General features: G+C 51.2%; 2 protein-coding genes across 3 annotated transcripts in view; one reads left to right on the top strand and one right to left on the bottom strand.

Moving 5' to 3' along the window:
• The first annotated feature begins 574 nt into the window (after window positions 1-574).
• FAM166B (family with sequence similarity 166 member B) lies at window positions 575-2540 on the top strand. 2 transcript variants are annotated; one of them, XM_049773939.1, is made up of 6 exons: window positions 575-691; window positions 1072-1295; window positions 1382-1587; window positions 1739-1790; window positions 1873-2064; window positions 2295-2540. In XM_049773939.1, exons 1-6 carry the CDS (start codon window positions 630-632, stop codon window positions 2381-2383), a joined length of 825 nt encoding a protein of 274 aa, XP_049629896.1. In that variant the 5' UTR covers window positions 575-629; the 3' UTR covers window positions 2384-2540. The 2 variants fall into 2 exon arrangements, 1 of the variants encoding a protein (XP_049629896.1); XR_007495901.1 differs by lacking the exons at window positions 1072-1295; window positions 1382-1587; window positions 2295-2540 and having other exon boundaries at window positions 607-691; window positions 1873-1946.
• RUSC2 (RUN and SH3 domain containing 2) overlaps window positions 2477-17635 on the bottom strand; it is a 66336-nt gene continuing 51177 nt past the window's right edge. The window contains exons 2-12 of the mRNA XM_049772938.1: window positions 15453-17552; window positions 7886-8500; window positions 7386-7568; window positions 7100-7240; window positions 6134-6210; window positions 5391-5565; window positions 5197-5302; window positions 4634-4680; window positions 3476-4283; window positions 3248-3388; window positions 2477-3170 (exon numbers count right to left, since the gene is read on the bottom strand). Coding sequence (XP_049628895.1) covers window positions 2969-3170; window positions 3248-3388; window positions 3476-4283; window positions 4634-4680; window positions 5197-5302; window positions 5391-5565; window positions 6134-6210; window positions 7100-7240; window positions 7386-7568; window positions 7886-8500; window positions 15453-17484 — 4527 coding nt within the window. The 5' untranslated portion in view covers window positions 17485-17552 and the 3' untranslated portion in view covers window positions 2477-2968. The remainder of the gene's footprint in view (window positions 3171-3247; window positions 3389-3475; window positions 4284-4633; window positions 4681-5196; window positions 5303-5390; window positions 5566-6133; window positions 6211-7099; window positions 7241-7385; window positions 7569-7885; window positions 8501-15452; window positions 17553-17635) is intronic.

Genomic DNA, 17635 nt, shown 5'->3' with positions numbered 1-17635 from the left:
GGCAGCAAGGAATAGGCAAAAGATGCCATGTTCAGAAGAACTGTTCATGATCTTCACTCAATGTTCTATTCATCTTCAGAAGAAATGATTAAAACTGTTAATAATGACGTTTGAGGACTTTTTTTGTGAAATCCCTTATGCGGCCCTGCCTCACCCCGACTTTGCCTCCTGTGGCCCCCAGGTAAATTGAGTTTGAGACCCCTGGCCTAGAGGTTTCTAGGTTCCTGTTTTCCCCTCAGAGTCCCTCTTTCCCCAGGAACTCCCTTCAAGCAAGTTTCACAAAGATAGATGCTGGCAGGCACTGATAGAAGAGGGTCTGGCACTGGTGTGTGTGGGGCTGACACAGCCCTCCATGTTTGGGTGTGTGCTGCCCCTCTCTTCCTCTGGCCCCCAGAGAGGTTGTTCCCCTCAGTTTTTACCTGCCACAAGGGGGCAGGGCTGTGATCTCTTGGGTACTCAGACCAGTGAGCTCTCACTTGCCCTGGCCAGAGAAGTCTGTCATTGCCTTCCTTTGCCCCGCCTCCAGTCCCAGGCTCCCCGCCCTTTGTGCCCTGTAGCCCCCGATGCGGCAGCCCGCAGAGCCCAGAGCTCCAGCTCCAAGGCAAACAAAAGGAACTGCCAGGGCTCCTATGGTGGGGGCTAGCACCTTCATACCGGGGCTGAACCCTCAGCATCCTCACTATCTCCCGGGGTAAGTCTTCTCCCCAGAACTCAGCCCCTTTAGTTTCTGAGAGTAGTCTTAGGGGTATAGGAATGGGCATCCCTAGGTCTTGGGGGACAGACATTGTGGCTTGGGAAGCCTAACGTTGCTTGTTGGGATATCTGTGGTGTTGGAGAAAAAGGAAAAGCGAGACTCATGGTAGCCGAGTCGGTGAGGAAGTCTATGTTGTCTTCTCCATGGAAACCGGGCAGCAGCAGAGGGAAGGGCAGGAAGCCCGGAGATCTGAAAAGGCTTGTTCCACATGTATATCCATAAAGTGCAGGGGAGACAGGAATGGCAGAGATCTCTGCTTCTGTCCTGGGGGATGGCTGGGCAGGGGCCTGAGCTGAGTGCTGAGACCTGTGCTACAGGTACTCTGGACACTGCCCACTACTTCGGTTCAGCATGGGCCAGACCTATGGGCAGGCTACAGGGCAGCTACTCCAAGGTGCCCCAGGCCTGGCCTGGCCCCCTGCCCGCCGCACACTTCTGCCTCCCATTCGGCCACCAAAATCTCCTGAGACTCCCAAAGGCAGCCTGCCTGTCAGGCGTGGTCACGAAAGGCTCAGCTCCAGCCTGGTCCCAGGATACACAGGTATGCTCATAGGTCTGAACAGGGATCACCATCCCAGCACCTGTGTCCTGAACACTAACTTGTGCTCCCCTGTACTCTGATCCCAGGTTTCATACCACAGGCACAGTTCATCTTTGCTAAGAACTGCAGCCAGGCCTGGGCTGAGGCTCTGAGTGATTTCAATCAGAGGTCCACGAGACGGGGAAAACAAGGACGGCTGAAGGAGGCCAAGGGAGAAAAAGACTCGGAGCAAGACCAAGAACCAAAGCTGGAGGTGGAGAAGGACCCAGAACTGGGGCAGAAGTTAGAACAAGTGAGAAGGCTGGTGGGGAGCAGGGCTGCGGGGGCAGTGGGCTGGGCCTGGGGGTGACAGAGGAGCAACACAGTTAGGGACCCATGGGAGTATGTCAGCACAGGGGCTGACTTCCAGCTCTGCTTTGTTTCTTTCTACTTCCCCTCACAAGGCTTCTCCCTATTCCATGGATGACAAAGATCCTCAAAAATTCTTCATGTCAGGTGAGAGGGGTTGGTCATGAGACCAAAGGGGTAGGGAGGGGCACTCAGACTCACATAGAGCCCCCTGGCATCCACCCCCCAGGCTTCACTGGCTACGTGCCTCGTTCGCGTTTCCTCTTCGGCTCCAGCTTCCCAGTGCTTACCAACCTGGCACTGCAGGAGTTCAGGCAGATGCATATGCATGGAAGCACCAAGGGTGTCACATGCCCCCCAATGTCCAGGATCTACCCTCAAAACCTGGGCCTTTTACCTCACTATGGAGGCTATGTGCCAGGTGAGGAGTACTCTAGGGGGAGAATTGGGGGGCAGTATTGTGTCTGTGTGAGACCTAGACCGCAGATCCTAGGGCTCATTTTTATCAATGGGAGGAAAAGGAAACCGAGGCAGTACAGAGTGGGGAGGACTAGTTTTGGAGGGCTAGCTTGGAGGATTGCGGCAACTGGCTAAGATATATCTGATGTCTCTATGACAATGGCTCCACATGACATACTCCTTGCCACACAGGGTACAAGTTCCAGTTCGGCCGCACCTATGGGCACTTCACCCAGGATGCCCTGGGTCTCAGCACCATAGAGAAACAGCTCCTGGCATAGGCACCTACACTCTCCTTTGCATCTATCTCCATATCCTCTTGAAGGGAAGAGAGGTAGGCGGAGGGTGAGGGGACAGCCAAAGAGAAACTGGTCTGGAGGCCAAGCACCTTTTTTATTAATAGGTATAATAAATAAATAAATAAGTACATAAACAGAAGCCTGGGCTCTTCCTCCTTCTTCTGACCACCAGGCACTGGTCACAACCTATTTACAGCTCCAGGGCTGAGGAATATGGCCCTAATACTGTCATTCATCCTCCTGCCACCTTGTCGCCTTGCCAAGGGGACCTTGAAAACAGGCCTTTACGTCCCCTACCTTTGTCAGGAGGCGCTTGTTTGCACCACTAGAAGTGCTGGCCCCCGATTGGGGAATCCTGACCACCCAGTGCTGAGTGCCTTCCGTCCCTCCCTGGCTGAGGGGACAGGCAAGGCCATGGGGACAGTCACAGGGAAAATTAATACTGAGTACAGGACTAAGCCCCTGCTCCCGTCTGCTCTCTGGAGTAAGCCAGAGGCCGGGGAAGGGCTCTCAGGCCATGAGACTGAGGGTCTGAGGATCCCCAAGGTCACCAGCATGCATAGGACCTCAGTTTTGGCTGCTTCCAGAGGTTGGACTTGGAGTTGGGGTCAAGGTGACATAGGCCAGTGGCACCAATCCAGTGTCAGGGCCCCGGCTGCAGCGCAGCCAGTCTCCTCCAGCCGGGCCGAGTACCCGCAGGACGTCCCCCTTGTGGAAGCTCAGCTGTCCGGGGCCTGTGGCCAGATGATGACACAGGGCCTTCACCTCGCTGAAGAAACAACGCAGGTAGGTCAGAGACGTCCTCACAAGTCAGCCCCCTACCTCCAACCCATCTCTAGGACTCACCAGGGAGGCTTGGCAGGTGGGGCTGGGGAACGCGGCTCCTGCAGGCACTCCCTGGGCTCTGGGGTTTCCCGGCGGGCACCCACTGTCTGTGCCATTCGCTGGAATATGGACTTGTCCAGGCTCAGCCAGTTTGAGGGAAGCCTGGGAACAGAGTTGGGGCTCTGGCTCTCTTTGTGCTCTGGTTTTTCCTGAGCTCAACTCCCATTTCTGCCCTGCTTTGGTTCTTACCTGTTTGCAGGCCGGGCCTCACGCTGAGTCTTTCTAGATCCAAAGAGGTGTCCCCACTTGATGCCCCCAGAAGACTCTGAAGCTCCTTCCTCAGTTCCTGTTGGGGGTGGCAGGGGCCCTTCCCGGTCCCGGCTGCGTCTCAGCTCAGCAAGTACCGAGTCTGGGGGGCTCCCCATCCAGAAGGGCCAACCCCGGTCCCGGCTAAGAGGCTCCTCAGTGGCAGGGCAGGCCTCAGCTCCCTCCACAACTCCCTCTCGGGGCGGTGGTCCCCCACTACCTGTGCTTTTCTTTTTTTCACTGCTGCTATTGCTGCCCCCACGGGGGAACCTAGAACCTTCTGTGGAGCCTTCGATGTAGACTTGGGAACTCTGCATGAGCTGGTACCACCAGCCTGTCTGCCCGCCTCGGGTCCCCCTTCCACGATCTGAGACCTCTGCAGCCACCACTGCCTCCTCTGTCTCTTCCTCTTCCTCTTCATCTTCTCCACCTTCGGAGGCACCCACCCCCTTCACCCGCTCCCCATCGCCAGCCTGATCCATGTCTCCAGGACCCTCCGGGCCTCGGGCACGGGCCAGCTGCAGCGTGGAGTGTGCAGACAGCAGCAGGTCCTGGGACTCCCGCAGCAGCTCCTTGTGCTGCCGCTGCTGCCGCCCACTCTGTAGCAGCTGGTGCTGGAACAACAGGTCGAGGCTGAAGGGCAGCAGGGCCAGAGGCTGCAGCAGCAACAGCAGCTCCTCAAAGAGGCCAGGGCACACGGTGTGCGCAGCACTCAGGAAACCCCAGGGCTGGTAATGGGTCTGGATGATATCTGGATGGGGGAAGAGGGCATTGAGCGTAAGTGCCACAGCCAGTGCCCAGCCCATGGCCCTGGATACAGCCCCCAAACATGTCTCAGGAGCACCACAACCTTAGGAGGCAGCCTCCAGTGCAGTGGAGAGAGGAGTTGGGATTCCTGGCCACCCTGACTTTAGCACTACCTGCGTATCCTACTGTCTGCATGAGGGTGAAAAAGTGCCTGGGCTGGAGCCCAAGTTGTGGGGATCCCTTCCTGGCTCCACCCCCAAACCTTGAGCCTCTGTGAAAGTGGCTGTGCTACCTTCTGCAAGCAATGGGGGTCTGGCCTAAACTGAGGTGGCAGAGCAGGGGTCTGGGCCTTACCTTCATGGTTATAGAGGTGATTAAACCAGAATTCCAGGGACCGGATGCTGTAGGGAGACAGGTGAAGGGAGTTGAGTTTTGTGTGGCTAGAGCTGGATGATGAGGTATCAAGGTCAGAGACAAGGTTCAGAGAGACATCTCTGAACATCTATCTGGTCGATAGATGGGATGCTACTTTGGTTCTAACTCTGCAAAGTCACCAGGATGAACTTATGATTTACTTCCTCCTAGAATGTAGCCTGCCTTTTGGAGGACCCAAAGAATCAAGGCAGGTATAAACCATGAGTGCAGGACTGCTTAGGGCCATAAAGGGATAAGCTCTGCTGTGGATCCCCAGGTGGACCTAGGGGTACAGCAGGATTTGAAGGGAGTGCAGGAATGAAGAAAAACAAGTTTCTCAGAGAAACTCAGGAGGTTGTGGGTACTAGAGGACGCTGCTGGTTAACAGACTGGGTGAAGGAGGAGTGAACCTGAACCCCTGGCTGCAGATGCCTCTCAGAAGCTGGTTTCTGAGGGGTTGGAGCCCCGCAAAGTAGGCTGGTATCCTGTGGCCCCACACTCACTTGAGCAGGCCCAGGATGAAGGCATCAAAGCGCATGGTATGGCTGGTGAGCTCTGGAAACTGGCTGACCTTGTTGTACAGGCCATGGAGGACTTTTGTGGATGGGCCTGTGAAGAAGCCAGATGAAGCTTATCTATCCAGTTTCCGAACCCCCCAATTCAGTCTGGAGTCCTTACTTTGTCTCTAAGCACCTACCCAATTGTGTGGATGCCTCAACAACGCTCCATGGCATATTCTTTCGCTGCCCAATGATGACATCAAGCACAAATGCCTTTAGCCCGTCCTCCAGGACGGCACGGACTGCAGGGCATAGATACTTCAGGACCAGGTGGCCGACATTGGGGCTCACAGAACTGTTCCCCAGCTTAGCCTGTGGATGTGGTAAGGATTCAGTTAAAGTCCACTCTTGGTCCTCTCTGCCTCTTAGTACTCACGGTGCTTCTCTGCTGACCTCCATCCCTAAGAACACAACTCTGATTTTTTTGTTTTGTTTTTTTTTGTTTGTTTTTTTTTTGTTTTTGGGCCACACCCGGTAATGCTCAGGGGTTACTCCTGGCTATGTGCTCAGAAGTTGCTCCTGGCTTGGGGGACCATATGGGACACCGAGGATCGAACCGCGGTCCGTCCAAGGCTATCGCAGGCAAGGCAGGCACCTTACCTTTAGCGCCACCGCCCGGCCCCCCTGATTTTTTATTTTTAGTTTTTTTGTTTTTGGGTCATACCCGGCAGCGCTCAGGGGTTACTTCTGGCTCTGTGCTCAGAAATTGCTCCTGACAGGCTCAGGGGACCATATGGGATGCCAGGATTCGAACCACCAACCTTCTGCATGCAGCAAACACCTTACCTCCTTGCTATCTCTCCAGCCCCCCAACTCTGATTTCTAAAGAGAGCAGGGGAAGGTAAAGACAGAAAGGATGAGGATCTAGTCTTTGGCCTACCTTCACCCCAGGGTCCCGGCTGGTGCCAAAATGTGCCACAATGAGGTCCACTGCAGTGTTGACAGCTTTCACCAACCCTACAGGCAAGAATTTTACATACTACTTGAGGAAGGGACTCTGGAAACTCAGCAGGAAAAAGTCATCACTGGGGAGTTTTCACATTCCATTCTCCCAGCACCTGGGTCTTATCAAGGCCCCAGGTCTTGCCCTTTCCTGGTTTTGCCCATTTCTAAGAACCACTTGTTTAATGTCTCAGCTTGGGGTCACTCTAAACCAGGGGTCTCAAACTTGCGGCCCTCGGGACGTTTGCAGCCCTCCATACAACATTTTGTGGCCCTGCCCTAGAGGAATCTTTTTTTTGTTCTGTTTTGTTTTGGAAGTCCTTCAGCTCTCTTCTCCATCCAAATGCCAAAACTAGTTTTCTGTCCTCCACCTGTCCACATCACTCCTTTGCTCTCTCCTTGCCCAATGTCCCCTAAACATTGCTATCTCCCACTCTGCCTCTGCACTTCATTTTCTTCCCCTTAGGCCAAATTCTCTCCACCTCACTGGAAATGTTTTCTTTATCACAATGACCCCTTATTTGATAAATACAATAGTTCCTCCTTGGTCCTCTACTCTCAGTGGTTCCATCAGGACTATCTGAGCCTTTGAAAGCACTGATGAATGACCTACTGGTCTCCCTTCATAAACTTGACACCCCAAGGGAAGGGGCCTGCTCCCCTGCTACACATGGGTATATATCCACAGAACCTTCTGCTCAACTCCTGGGATCTCTAATTTCTTTCAGAGTTTAAAGCCAGGGAAAGGTGGAACCGGAGTGCCACTGGGTGTGGCCCAAAAACCAAAACCAAACCAAACCAAACAAACAAAAAGCCAGGGAAAGGGTCTGGAGGGTTAGAGAGGGGCAACAGGCACAGGTAGGCAGTGACAAGAGTACTGGTTGGAGCTGGGGGCAACGGTCACCTTTTTTCTGGAGCAAGTCAATGGAAATAGCCTCTGAGTTGCCATCTGGGGACAGACAGAATTCAGCTGGGGGCTTCTCAGTCAGGGAAAAGGGATCCTGGAAGTCAGGGCAAGTCAGTGGCAATGGCTTTCCTATCTGACCTGGAAGAGGAGGAAAATCAATCCTGAGCAGCCTCTTTCTACTGTTCAGTGCTGTGCCTTAGTTTTGAGATATGCAGGCACTGATCCCTTCTCTAATTCCTCCCCAGAGCCTGCTCAGGGAACCATGGGGACTTGGCCCACACACCATTCAATCGGCAGTTTAGGTGGCCAGCACTGAGGGAACCAGGGAACTCAAATATGGGGTTCCTCCGGGCCAGCCGCGCTTCCTGTGGCCTCCGATCAAGGCTCCCAGACAGACTGGAGGGTCCGAGTGGATTCTTTCTCCGGTATTCCCGCCACTTGAGTGCTTGAGGCGATAGGTGGTTGGCTAGAAGTACAAGATAAGAGACAGGTGAGACTGAGCTTCAGAGCCTCTAGGGACATGCAGAGAATGAAAGTGAGAGCTAGGAGTGAGCGTTGGTATCCACAGACATGGGCAAAGAGCTGTACACATCTAATCTGCGATGGAGGCCAGGGTCAGACCATTCAGCACTCCCACCCCCTCCCCAGTGGAAGTGCTGGAAAGGGGTGGGAGACAGGTGCTACAGCTTATACCGGGGACAGGAATGTGGCTTAGTGGCATAGCATTGGGGTTCACTCCCCAGACACAACCATTGACCCAATCAACCGACCAAATATGCATACCATTACTGGGCCTGGAGGCCATGTTGCTCTCGCTACCTGCCCGGGCCAGGCTCTCTGCTCGGCCGAGGGTAGATCTCCAGGCGCCCAATGGTGGCAAGCTACCCGGTCCATGGAGCCGGTACTCAGTCAAGGTCAGAATCTTCTGTTCCTCTTTCTGTGGCAGCTGCGTGGTAGCTGGCCGGACAGGACAGGAGTGGCTCCATGGTGGGGGGCTTTCTGAAACTGTGCCTTGCTCAGGGGGAGGTGAGCACGAAGTGGAAGCAGATGAGTCGGTGCTGTGTCCAAAGGGGCCCACACTCCGGATGGGGGAATAGCTGCCCAGAGGGGATGGCCGGGAAGTTTCTGGCTCAGGCCCAGCTTTCCTGGTTTCTCGGGTGGTAGGGCCCTGGGCGTCTCCTAAAGATATGGGGGCCTGGGCTTGAGCAGCCAGAGGGGCTGGCTGCTGTGTACGGTTGCAGCCCGAGAGGCTATAGAGCTGGGACAGGCTGTGAAGGGCCCGGGCCTTGGCCAGCTGCTTGGGGAAGTGGTGCTGGAACACAAAGGGCTGGATGGGCAGCGTGGTCGGCCTCTGCTCCTTGCTGTAGCGAAGGACTGGTCTGCTCTCAGCACCGCCTCCTGTGGCAACAGAGGGAAAGGGGATGAGGCACTGAATGGCAGACTGGAAGGGGTCGGGGAGGGTGTGTGACTGTACCCCGAAATCTCTCTCATTAGAGCTTTTGTAATCATGTCACCTCAATAGCAGTAAGATGGGATGCACATGGGAGGAAGCAAAGTAGATGGTCCTCATTGAGGAGAGAGAAAGAGCAGGGCAGGGCCTGGGGTGCAGGAGAGCAAGCAAGCCACCTCCGGAGGACCGCACTGCCAACTTCCACTTGGATATTTTCTGTCTTTAGGATACTGGCACCTTTTGACCTGAGAGCCCACAACTTCAAAGGTGGGTGCGTTTTCTAAAGGTTCCATCCTCTGAACTCCCTTTAAACTCCTTCCCATACATTTTTTTTCAAGTACAGATGATCTATGCTGATGTCTCCTGAGCCCCCCCAGCTTTAGCCCTGATCTTACTTTGGAGCTCTAGTTAATTGTGCTTTCACTTAAAAGTTGTTATTGTGGGGAGGACACATACGGTGATGTTGGGGGTGGAGGCATGAGATGCTGGAATCAAACCAAGGCTGGGCTGGGCACATTTGAGACCCATCCCCATACCTTCCTCCTCTCTCCTCACGATTTCCATTTCTGTCATTGTCAGAACCATCACTTTCTTTGTTTTTAAAGATCTACAGCTTTAAGGGTCTAGATGCAATTTAAGCATTTTAAGTCTTTTCTTATGCTATTTCTACTCAAGCTGGAGCACTGAACTGTACAGTAAATCTAATCAACACTTCTTTCCTTATTGGCAGAGTTAGGTTCTGGTCACCCCATCCACCCACTTCTCTTTTTCCACGAGACTTGAGGGGGCTTCAGAAGCCACATCTGCACCCTTGATACAATGGCTCCCCAGGACTGGTAGGTCCTCTCTTAGTCCTTCAGTCTTCAGGTTACTGATTGATTTTCTTCAAAATAAGATTCCGGGGCCCGGGGAGATAGCACAGCGGCGTTTGCCTTGCGGGCAGCCGATCCAGGACCAAAGGTGGTTGGTTCAAATCCCGGTGTCCCACATGGTCCCCCGTGCCTGCCAGGAGCTATTTCTGAGCAGACGGCCAGGAGTAACCCCTGACATCGCCGGGTGTGGCCCAAAAACCGGAAAAAAAAAATAAGAGATTCCTGGGACTGAGGCTGCAGCACAGTGTAGAACACTTGCCTCACCTGTGTGAGGCTCTGGGTTTTTATCCCTGTCAACACAAATCAAACCAAACCACAACAAAAACCTGGTACTGCACAATGTTGTACACATAGAAATGAACACATGGTGGTGCTCTAAGTGCTCAGACTGCTAGAAACCTTGGGTGTGGTTCCCTGGCAATGGTGGCTCAAGAATTTTCAGGCAGGAATCAGTCTCCACATTCTGGGGATGGGTAATTTAGAAACCAAATCATTATGACATGAAAATCACAGTACGTGGCAGTTAGAATTCTAAGTGTGTGATGTGATTTTAAGGTTCCTGTTCTCTATCACAGTGTACTCTGTGGAAAATGCTGCCAGGCTGACGTCCTAGCTCTTCTCATGAAATGACTTGATTCTTTTTATTTCTACTTCCTTTTCTTTTGGGGGGAGGGTTACAAGGGGCATGAATTTTGGGCCATTACCTGCCAGTGCTCAGGGCTTACTCCTGGCTGTGTGTTCATAGAGCAAACCTATTGGTGTTTGGGGGAATTATATGTAGTACTGGGGATTAAACTGGGGTCAGTTGTGTGCAAGGCAAGTGCTTTAACCCGTGGACTATCTCTACAGCTCCTATTTTAGTAATTCTTTTTGTTTTTTGTTTTTTGTTTTTTTTTTTTTAGGGCCACACCTGGCATTGCTCAGGGGTTACTCCTGGCTGTCTGCTCAGAAATAGCTCCTGGCAGGCACGGGGGACCATATGGGACGCCGGGATTCGAACCAACCACCTTTGGTCCTGGATCGGCTGCTTGCAAGGCAAACGCCGCTGTGCTATCTCTCCGGGCCCTATTTTAGTAATTCTTAAGTGGATGGTGACCACAGCCCCACAAAGAAGCTGCTTTATATTCAGTCCAGGAGACATTTCTGAACTTTCACCTCTTGTAATGCCTAGACTCTTGCTCACTGTCCCAGTCCTTGTGCTTCAATCTATTTTTCTATTTTCCTTGGGGGCAATCTGGATCACCCACCAGGAGTAACTTCATGCTTCTTTCTAAAAGAATTTTTTAGAATTTCTGAGAAATTATTTCTTATTTTTGTGCTTCATTAGCCTCTGAGCCACTCGTCAGGAAATCTCAAGTGCTTGTGGGTTTGAACAAGATCCCAGACTTGCTGGAAAAATGCTTTAAGCCTTTGAGCCATTGTCAAGCCCTACTTGCTGAATCACAAATAGCAGGCCTGTCTGGACTGCTTTCTGGGCAAGAACCTTAAGACAATGCACCCTCTTCTGGGTGCTCCTTTCCTTCTCTCCCCATTCTGAACATTTCTGGGTCTTTTCTACCCACTGTTTTTTGTTATTTTTTGTTTGTTTTTGCTTAAAGCCCTCTGAAAGTCATAAGACATGATGTCCTCTGAAAGTTAGCTCAAATGTTTCTTAATGAGACCTTTGAACCCACCAGACCCTCTGACAAGTTAGGGCCTATTTCATTGCTGTTTTTATTTTTTAATTATTATTTTGTTTTTGAGCCACACCTGTCGATGCTCAGGGCTGACTTCTGGAGGGGTTTAGGGGACCAAACCCAGGTATGCGGAGTACCAGGCTAGTACCCTACTTCCTAGACTATTGCTTAGGTCATTGTTTTTTATTCATTAATTGATTGAAGATTACCTTCCACATGCAAAGAATGCACTTAGCTATCTCCTGGATCATTACTGTTTTCCTTTTAGCAGTTTTATGTCCCCGCTTTAGTCCCAATGTCCCACTAAGGAAAGTCTATTCTTCCCATCTTGATTTGTGTCCATACCTTCACAAACAAGGTTGCTGTCTCCTCAACTCACACATACCTTTCCACACCACTCTCCACCCTATCCCATCTAAATACACCATTTTTTCTGGCTTGGATATCTCCTCCTTTATGCCTATTTAAATATCAAGTCTAAAGGCTGAACCAATTTTGATTCTTAGATTAGACACCTCCCACTCCAGCTTTATTATATTCCTACATAAAATAGGGATATAGTTTGAATTAGATCTAAGTTTGAAGTAGACTGCTTATTCTTACTCACTTAAAAAAACCCTTTCTATTGGATTCCCAATGTAGGAGTTGAGGGGGAAGAATGAAATGTGGGAAGAGAGGGGCCTACTGTGGGAAATGTCTCAGTTCTATTCACAGGGAAGAGAGAATCAGAGTTTGCACTCTTCATATTAAAAATGAGGACAGAGATCACATTCATTTAAGTCTGTTCTTAAGGGGAGAGAGCCTGGCCCTCAGTTCCTCTGGAGTAAGAGCCTAGAACTTCCAGCTGAGGCTAATAGGCTCACAACCTTCCTGAAATTCTGAATGAACCTAGTCATTTCAACTTTTTTTTTTTTGGTTTTTGGGCCACACCCGGCAGTGTTCAGGGGTTACTCCTGGCTGTCTGCTCAGAAATAGCTCCTGGCAGGCACGGGGGACCATATGGGACACCGGGATTCAAACCAACCACCTTAGGTCCTGGATCGGCTGCTTGCAAGGCAAACGCCACTGTACTATCTCTCCGGGCCCCATTTCAACTTTTATTTGGAAAGACTGGAAGTCCTCTCAAACTGCTGATGCATTCTGTGTTTGCAATCAATTAAAATCCCAAATCAACTCCAATTGCTGGATCCAACTTCATCATGCTCCCTACTTCTTTGGTTTCATTCTTTCCAGATTTAGTAAAATCCTTTTGTATCTTGATTGTATTGCTCAGTGTCGTAAAGAGATCTCAGCTCTTAGGCCATTCATGAATTTAATGAACTGCTACTTTTTTTTGTTTGTTTGTTTTTGGGCCACACCCGGTAACGCTCAGGGGTTACTCCTGGCTATGTGCTCAGAAGTTGCTCCTGGCTTGGGGGACCATATGGGACACCGGGGGATCAAACTGTGGTCCGTCCAAGGCTAGCGCAGGCAAGGCAGGCACCTTACCTTTAGCGCCAACGCCCGGCCCCAAGAACTGCTACTTTTTGATGAAAAACAGTACAAAATAAATACCTCTTGGGACCAGAGCGATAGCAAAGTGGGTAGGGCATTTGCCTTGCATGTGGCTGACCTGGGCTTGATAACCGGCAACCCATATGGTCTCCCGAACACCAGAGGAACCCTGAGAGCCAGGAGTAACCCCTGAGAACTACTGGGTGTGACCCCGAAACCAAACTAAACCAAACCAAACCAAACCAAACCAAATATATCCCTGCCATAGATGCAGGCCTGGAGTGGGGATTGGGGGGACAGGAAGGTAACTGGAGAAATGGGTGGTGGGAAATGAATACTGGTAAAGGGATGGAACATTGTATGACAAAAACCCAACTATCAGCAACTTTTAAACTGTATCTCCAGTGATTTAATAAAAAAGAAAACAAAAAACAAACCAACACCACCACCCAAAACCACCTCATTTGTACATCATTACAAAAAGAGCCCTGTAGTAGTTAATGAAGATCTAAGGGACAGAGTGTGACAGGGACCATCTTATCTGAAAGGAAAACTCACTACTGCCTCTCCTATGCCTGACCAGGATGGTTTTTGCCCTTAGGAATCCAAATGCAGCATCCCTGATGCCTTGATGTGCTCACACCAGGCAATGCAGCAAAGTGGGTTTCAAAGGATTCTGGCCCATTCTGGCTCTTTCTGACTCTGCTCTTCTCTAGATTTCCCTTCTATCCTCTTTCCCTAATGCACCACTATGTGATGAGGAGTGTGGAGTTGTCTGCAGGACTCTGATTTCTGTAACAGTAGAGATTCTACTGATTAGGAGGTTTGTTTTGTTTTTGTGGCTACTGGACCATACCTTGCACTGCTACCCTGGCACAGTTCCAGGGGAGAGCTTCCAGCAGTGCTTAGGTACTTTGAGAGCTGGAGACCCAACCTAGGCATTCTGTGTGCAAAGCATGTGAACTAGCCCTTTGAGCTATCACTTTGGGCCCCATTGGGGTTTTTTGAAACCAGTTTATTTCAGAAACTGTCAAAAGGCTCTACTTTCTTTTCTTTTCAGATTTAGTTTCTATATTTGCTACCCCAAGTGTTGCTTTAGAGATTTGTTAATCTGGGCTGGAAAGATGGTAAAATTTGCCTTGCACATATTCAACTTGGGTTTGATACCCAATTCTGCATATGGTTTCCCCAAGCCCTGCCAGTAGTGATTCCTGAACACAGACCCATGAGTAAGCCCTAAACACATCTGAGGATGACCCCCCCCCCTTTCCCTTGCACTACCAAAACAAAATAGACCAATAAACAAAACTAAAGGAGTCTTTAGCTGTAATATTGGTGACTTCTCTTCAGAACTCATTTGGTTGACCCCAAAGTCTTTCTTTTTCTTTCTTTCTTTCTTTTTTTTTTTTTTTTTAGGTTTTTGGGTCACACCCAGCAGCGCTCAGGGGTTACTCCTGGCTCTATGCTAGAAATCGGCCCTGGCAGGCATGGGGGACCATATGGGATGCCAGGATTTGAACCACTGTCCTTCTGCATGAAAGGCAAACACCTTACCTCCATGCTATTTCTCAAGCCCTGACCCCAAACTCTTTTCTGGAATGTTCTCTTTGTCCTATGACTATTCTCACCTGACTTTCCTGGCATTTTTTTTTTTTTTTACTTTCCTGGCATTTTCTTTGGAAATTCTTCACTATCTCCTTGGAGAGTTGCTCCACTCAGCTCTTAAATCATATCTGAGAGTTCTGTCCCTCTTCTTTGATATCTCCATACACATTCCCAATTCCCATTCTCATACACTCCTAACTTTCATTATCCCCTTTATTTCAATCACTTGCCCATCTGAGGGTCTTCTCACCTGCCAGGAGGCATTTCTTCGAATCCACTTTCCTATCCAAACCAGTGATCTTTCTAAAATGAGAATCAAAACATGCCTCAAGTTGTTCTAAAGGAAAATCCACTTCCCAGATTAAAATCCTTAGATGGTTCCGTTCACATCCCACCAAGACACCCCAAATTATTTGCATGCAGTTTCTGGAAAGCATAAAATTCTATGTCTTCATATAGACTATTCTATGTGCCTATTCTATTCTTATAAAATCCCAGTCCTAATTATCTTTCAGACTGTGCTTGAACATAACCATGTTTGTAGTTCTCTTCTCTCACAGCACGCTTATCATGGAGTGCAATACATGACCATCTCTTCATTTTAATAATATCTTTCCCTCTGGTCCCTCTCTCTCTCTTTTTTTTTTTTTTTTTTGGGCCACACCCAGCATTGCTCAGGGGTTACTCCTGGCTGTCTGCTCAGAAATAGCTCCTGGCAGGCACGGGGGAACATATGGGACACCGGGATTCGAACCAACCACCTTTGGTCCTGTATCGGCTGCTTGCAAGGCAAACACCACTGTGCTATCTCTCCGGGCCCCTCTGGTCCCTCTCTTGAGTGGGAATTCCTCAAAGGCAGAACTTGTTCCTCTCATCTATCACCTGCACCACATAACACAGAGCCTTTGTAAGATAATTATCAAATTTCTCAATGTTCAAAACTGAACTCACCTGAGCCCCTTTCCCAGTAAAACTCAGTCTGTGAGTACATTCCTTAGCCAAGGTCACCCAGGCTTAGAATCACTCTTCTGAAAACTTCCTTTTTAATATATAAATCTCTAAATTGTGCTTATTTTAGCTCCTTAGCATCTTTTTATTTCCCCTCTGTTCTTCCATTCACTGTAGGGCATTCCCTGAACTACAAGGATGACGGATCTAGGCTGAGACTCTGGTGTTCTAGATGGGTGGTTGGCAGAATTTCCAAAGAAATCCCATGTACACTTCCTGGCATTCTCTAGCCTCTGGTTCCTTACCGTCAGCTCTAGCTCGTGCATCCCTCTGAGTATGGCTGTTGGCTGGGCATCCTGGTCGAACAGGCTCTGGATCCAACAGTGGGCCCAGGGGATCTTGTTCAGTAGCTCTGATGCCATCAGATGAAAAGTCATTGGACTGGGGTCCCTGACATACCTGGATGGCCCAAGGGTCTTGGCTGACTAGGTCCATGCTTGGCCCCAAGGGCATGGGGGGCAGACTATGGCTACAATGAGGGCCCTCATCCAGCGGGGCCACTTTATCGTGGCGGGTTTCCTGGATAGGTGAGAACTCCTGGGAGGAGTCCCCGATGCTCACTCGAAGTGGCGGGGAACCAGATCCTGCAGCTTTCTTCCGACCCTTTGCAAGTTCAGCAAAGGAGGTGACTCGCCTGGGTGGGGAGCCAGGCCCTGACAGGGTGGCAGGGCCCTCACTTAGGCGCACAGGGCAACTCAACATGCGTTCCAGTGAGCCCAGGCGAACTGGAGAACTGCGTTCAAGGCTACGATCATAGCTTCGCGAGCGCTGCCGCCCGGTGCTAAGGTTAGGGGGTGACGTATTGGTGTATACTTGTCCCTCAATTATTGTTGGGCTCACAGGAGCTGCTGTTTCGGCCATGGATCCCATTGCTTCCTGTTGCTCTTGCGGGGCTTCTGGCTTCTGGAATAGGTAATACTCAGAGGGCTGGCTAGGGTCCGGGGTTGGGACTGGGCCAGGGCCGGATGGTGGACTAATCTTGGTGTGTTCCTCAGAGCAGCTGGTGATGGAAGAGCCTGCTGGACTTGGGGAAGATTGGGAGGACAGGTCACAAGTGACAAGTTTATAGTAATTTTGTGTGGCCACAACCAGACGGGCCTGGCTCTGGAAACAGGCGGTGAGGTCAGCCACAGCTGGGCAAGGCTCACAGTGTGGGCGGTAGGAGTTACAGTTGGCATCGAGCTCAGGAGATGAGGCATGAGGACAGCCGTAGCTGCCTTCCCTTCCTCCACTGTCAGGGTGGTGGGACTCACAAGACATCTTCGACTCTGCTGGGGAGGGCTGCAGGTCAAGGTAGAAGGCGCCAGGGTCAGAGTGGCTGCAGAAGGAGGAGTCACTGCAGGACTGGGGGGCAGAGTTGAGATTGGCCCGGGAGCTGCTGTGCATCTTATTGTAGAGGGTGCTGAAGGTGACCAGCACCCCATCGGAGCTGTTGCAGGAGGAGTCACTCACATAGCCCATGGACTGGTCAGCTGCTTCTGATTGACTGGATGTGCTACTGCAGCGGCAGTGCTGGGGCCCTGAGCCCGAGTATCTGGGGTTTCTTGGGGATTCATCGGAACTGAGCTTCCATTCCTGCTCAAAAAAGCCAGAGGTGTCACTGGTTCCACCGCCACTGCCACTTCCACCAGGTCCTCCACATTCATCCAACTCCATGGTCTCTGCATCCATCTCTGGCGGGCAGCAGTGGTTAGTACCGAATCGTTGGGCATTCAAAGTGGCCACTGGCTCCTGCTCCTGGCCTTCCACTATACCTGCCCGACTGTGCGTTGCCCCCCAGGGCTTTCCCACTCTGGAGCCAGATGGTGGCAACTGGAAAGAGGAAAGATGGAAGGGGGGCTGGCCAGTCTCATGCAGGTGAAAGGACTGCTGAGCGTCACCATCAGCCATGCTGTCATCATACAGTTCCTCAAGGCCTGGCTCTGTCACACTGTCCTGCAGCAAGAAGGGATTGTGCCGTCTGGGACCCCCGGTGCCTCTTCCATCCCGAGCCCTGCTCTTGGCGCTGTCTGCAGAGTGTGCGGATCCACCTGGAGCTGTGTGAAGGCTGCTGTAGAGCAGGGAGTCAGCCTGGCTCAGGTCCTGATCAGTTTGGGCGATGCCCAGCTCGGGTGGACAGAAAGCATGGGGTCTTGTGCCCCCACTTGCACCACTTACCCCACCACAGCACTGCCGGTCTGGAACCTGACAGTGCACCAGGGGGATGTGGTGGACGATGAGGGTTTCTCCAGTCAGCTTGGGGGGACTATCCATTCTGGAAAGTTCGAACAAGGGCATCAACAGCACCAGACACTGCCCCCAGAGCCCAGTGGGGCAGAACACATTTCATCAGGAGAGCTTGGTACCTGGAGAGAGAGGGAAAGAAAGGGAACCTAAGGTCACCTCCCTAAAAGGCAGGGGTAGACCCTTCCCCAAGTCATTTTCCAAT

Source organism: Suncus etruscus, chromosome 1 (genome assembly GCF_024139225.1).
Source record: "Suncus etruscus isolate mSunEtr1 chromosome 1, mSunEtr1.pri.cur, whole genome shotgun sequence".
NCBI classification, from domain to species: domain Eukaryota; kingdom Metazoa; phylum Chordata; class Mammalia; order Eulipotyphla; family Soricidae; genus Suncus; species Suncus etruscus.
Note: the sequence above shows the minus strand (reverse complement) of the source record. Positions and strands in the feature narration are given on the sequence as shown.

Bases quoted from the DNA above. Each gene is read 5' to 3' on its own strand.
- FAM166B (XM_049773939.1), top strand. From the start codon at position 630: ATGGTGGGGGCTAGCACCTTCATACCGGGGCTGAACCCTCAGCATCCT. The intron at 1,588-1,738 runs GTGAGAAGGCTG...TCCCCTCACAAG, and splicing joins TGGGGCAGAAGTTAGAACAA to GCTTCTCCCTATTCCATGGA. The intron at 1,791-1,872 runs GTGAGAGGGGTT...TCCACCCCCCAG, and splicing joins TCAAAAATTCTTCATGTCAG to GCTTCACTGGCTACGTGCCT.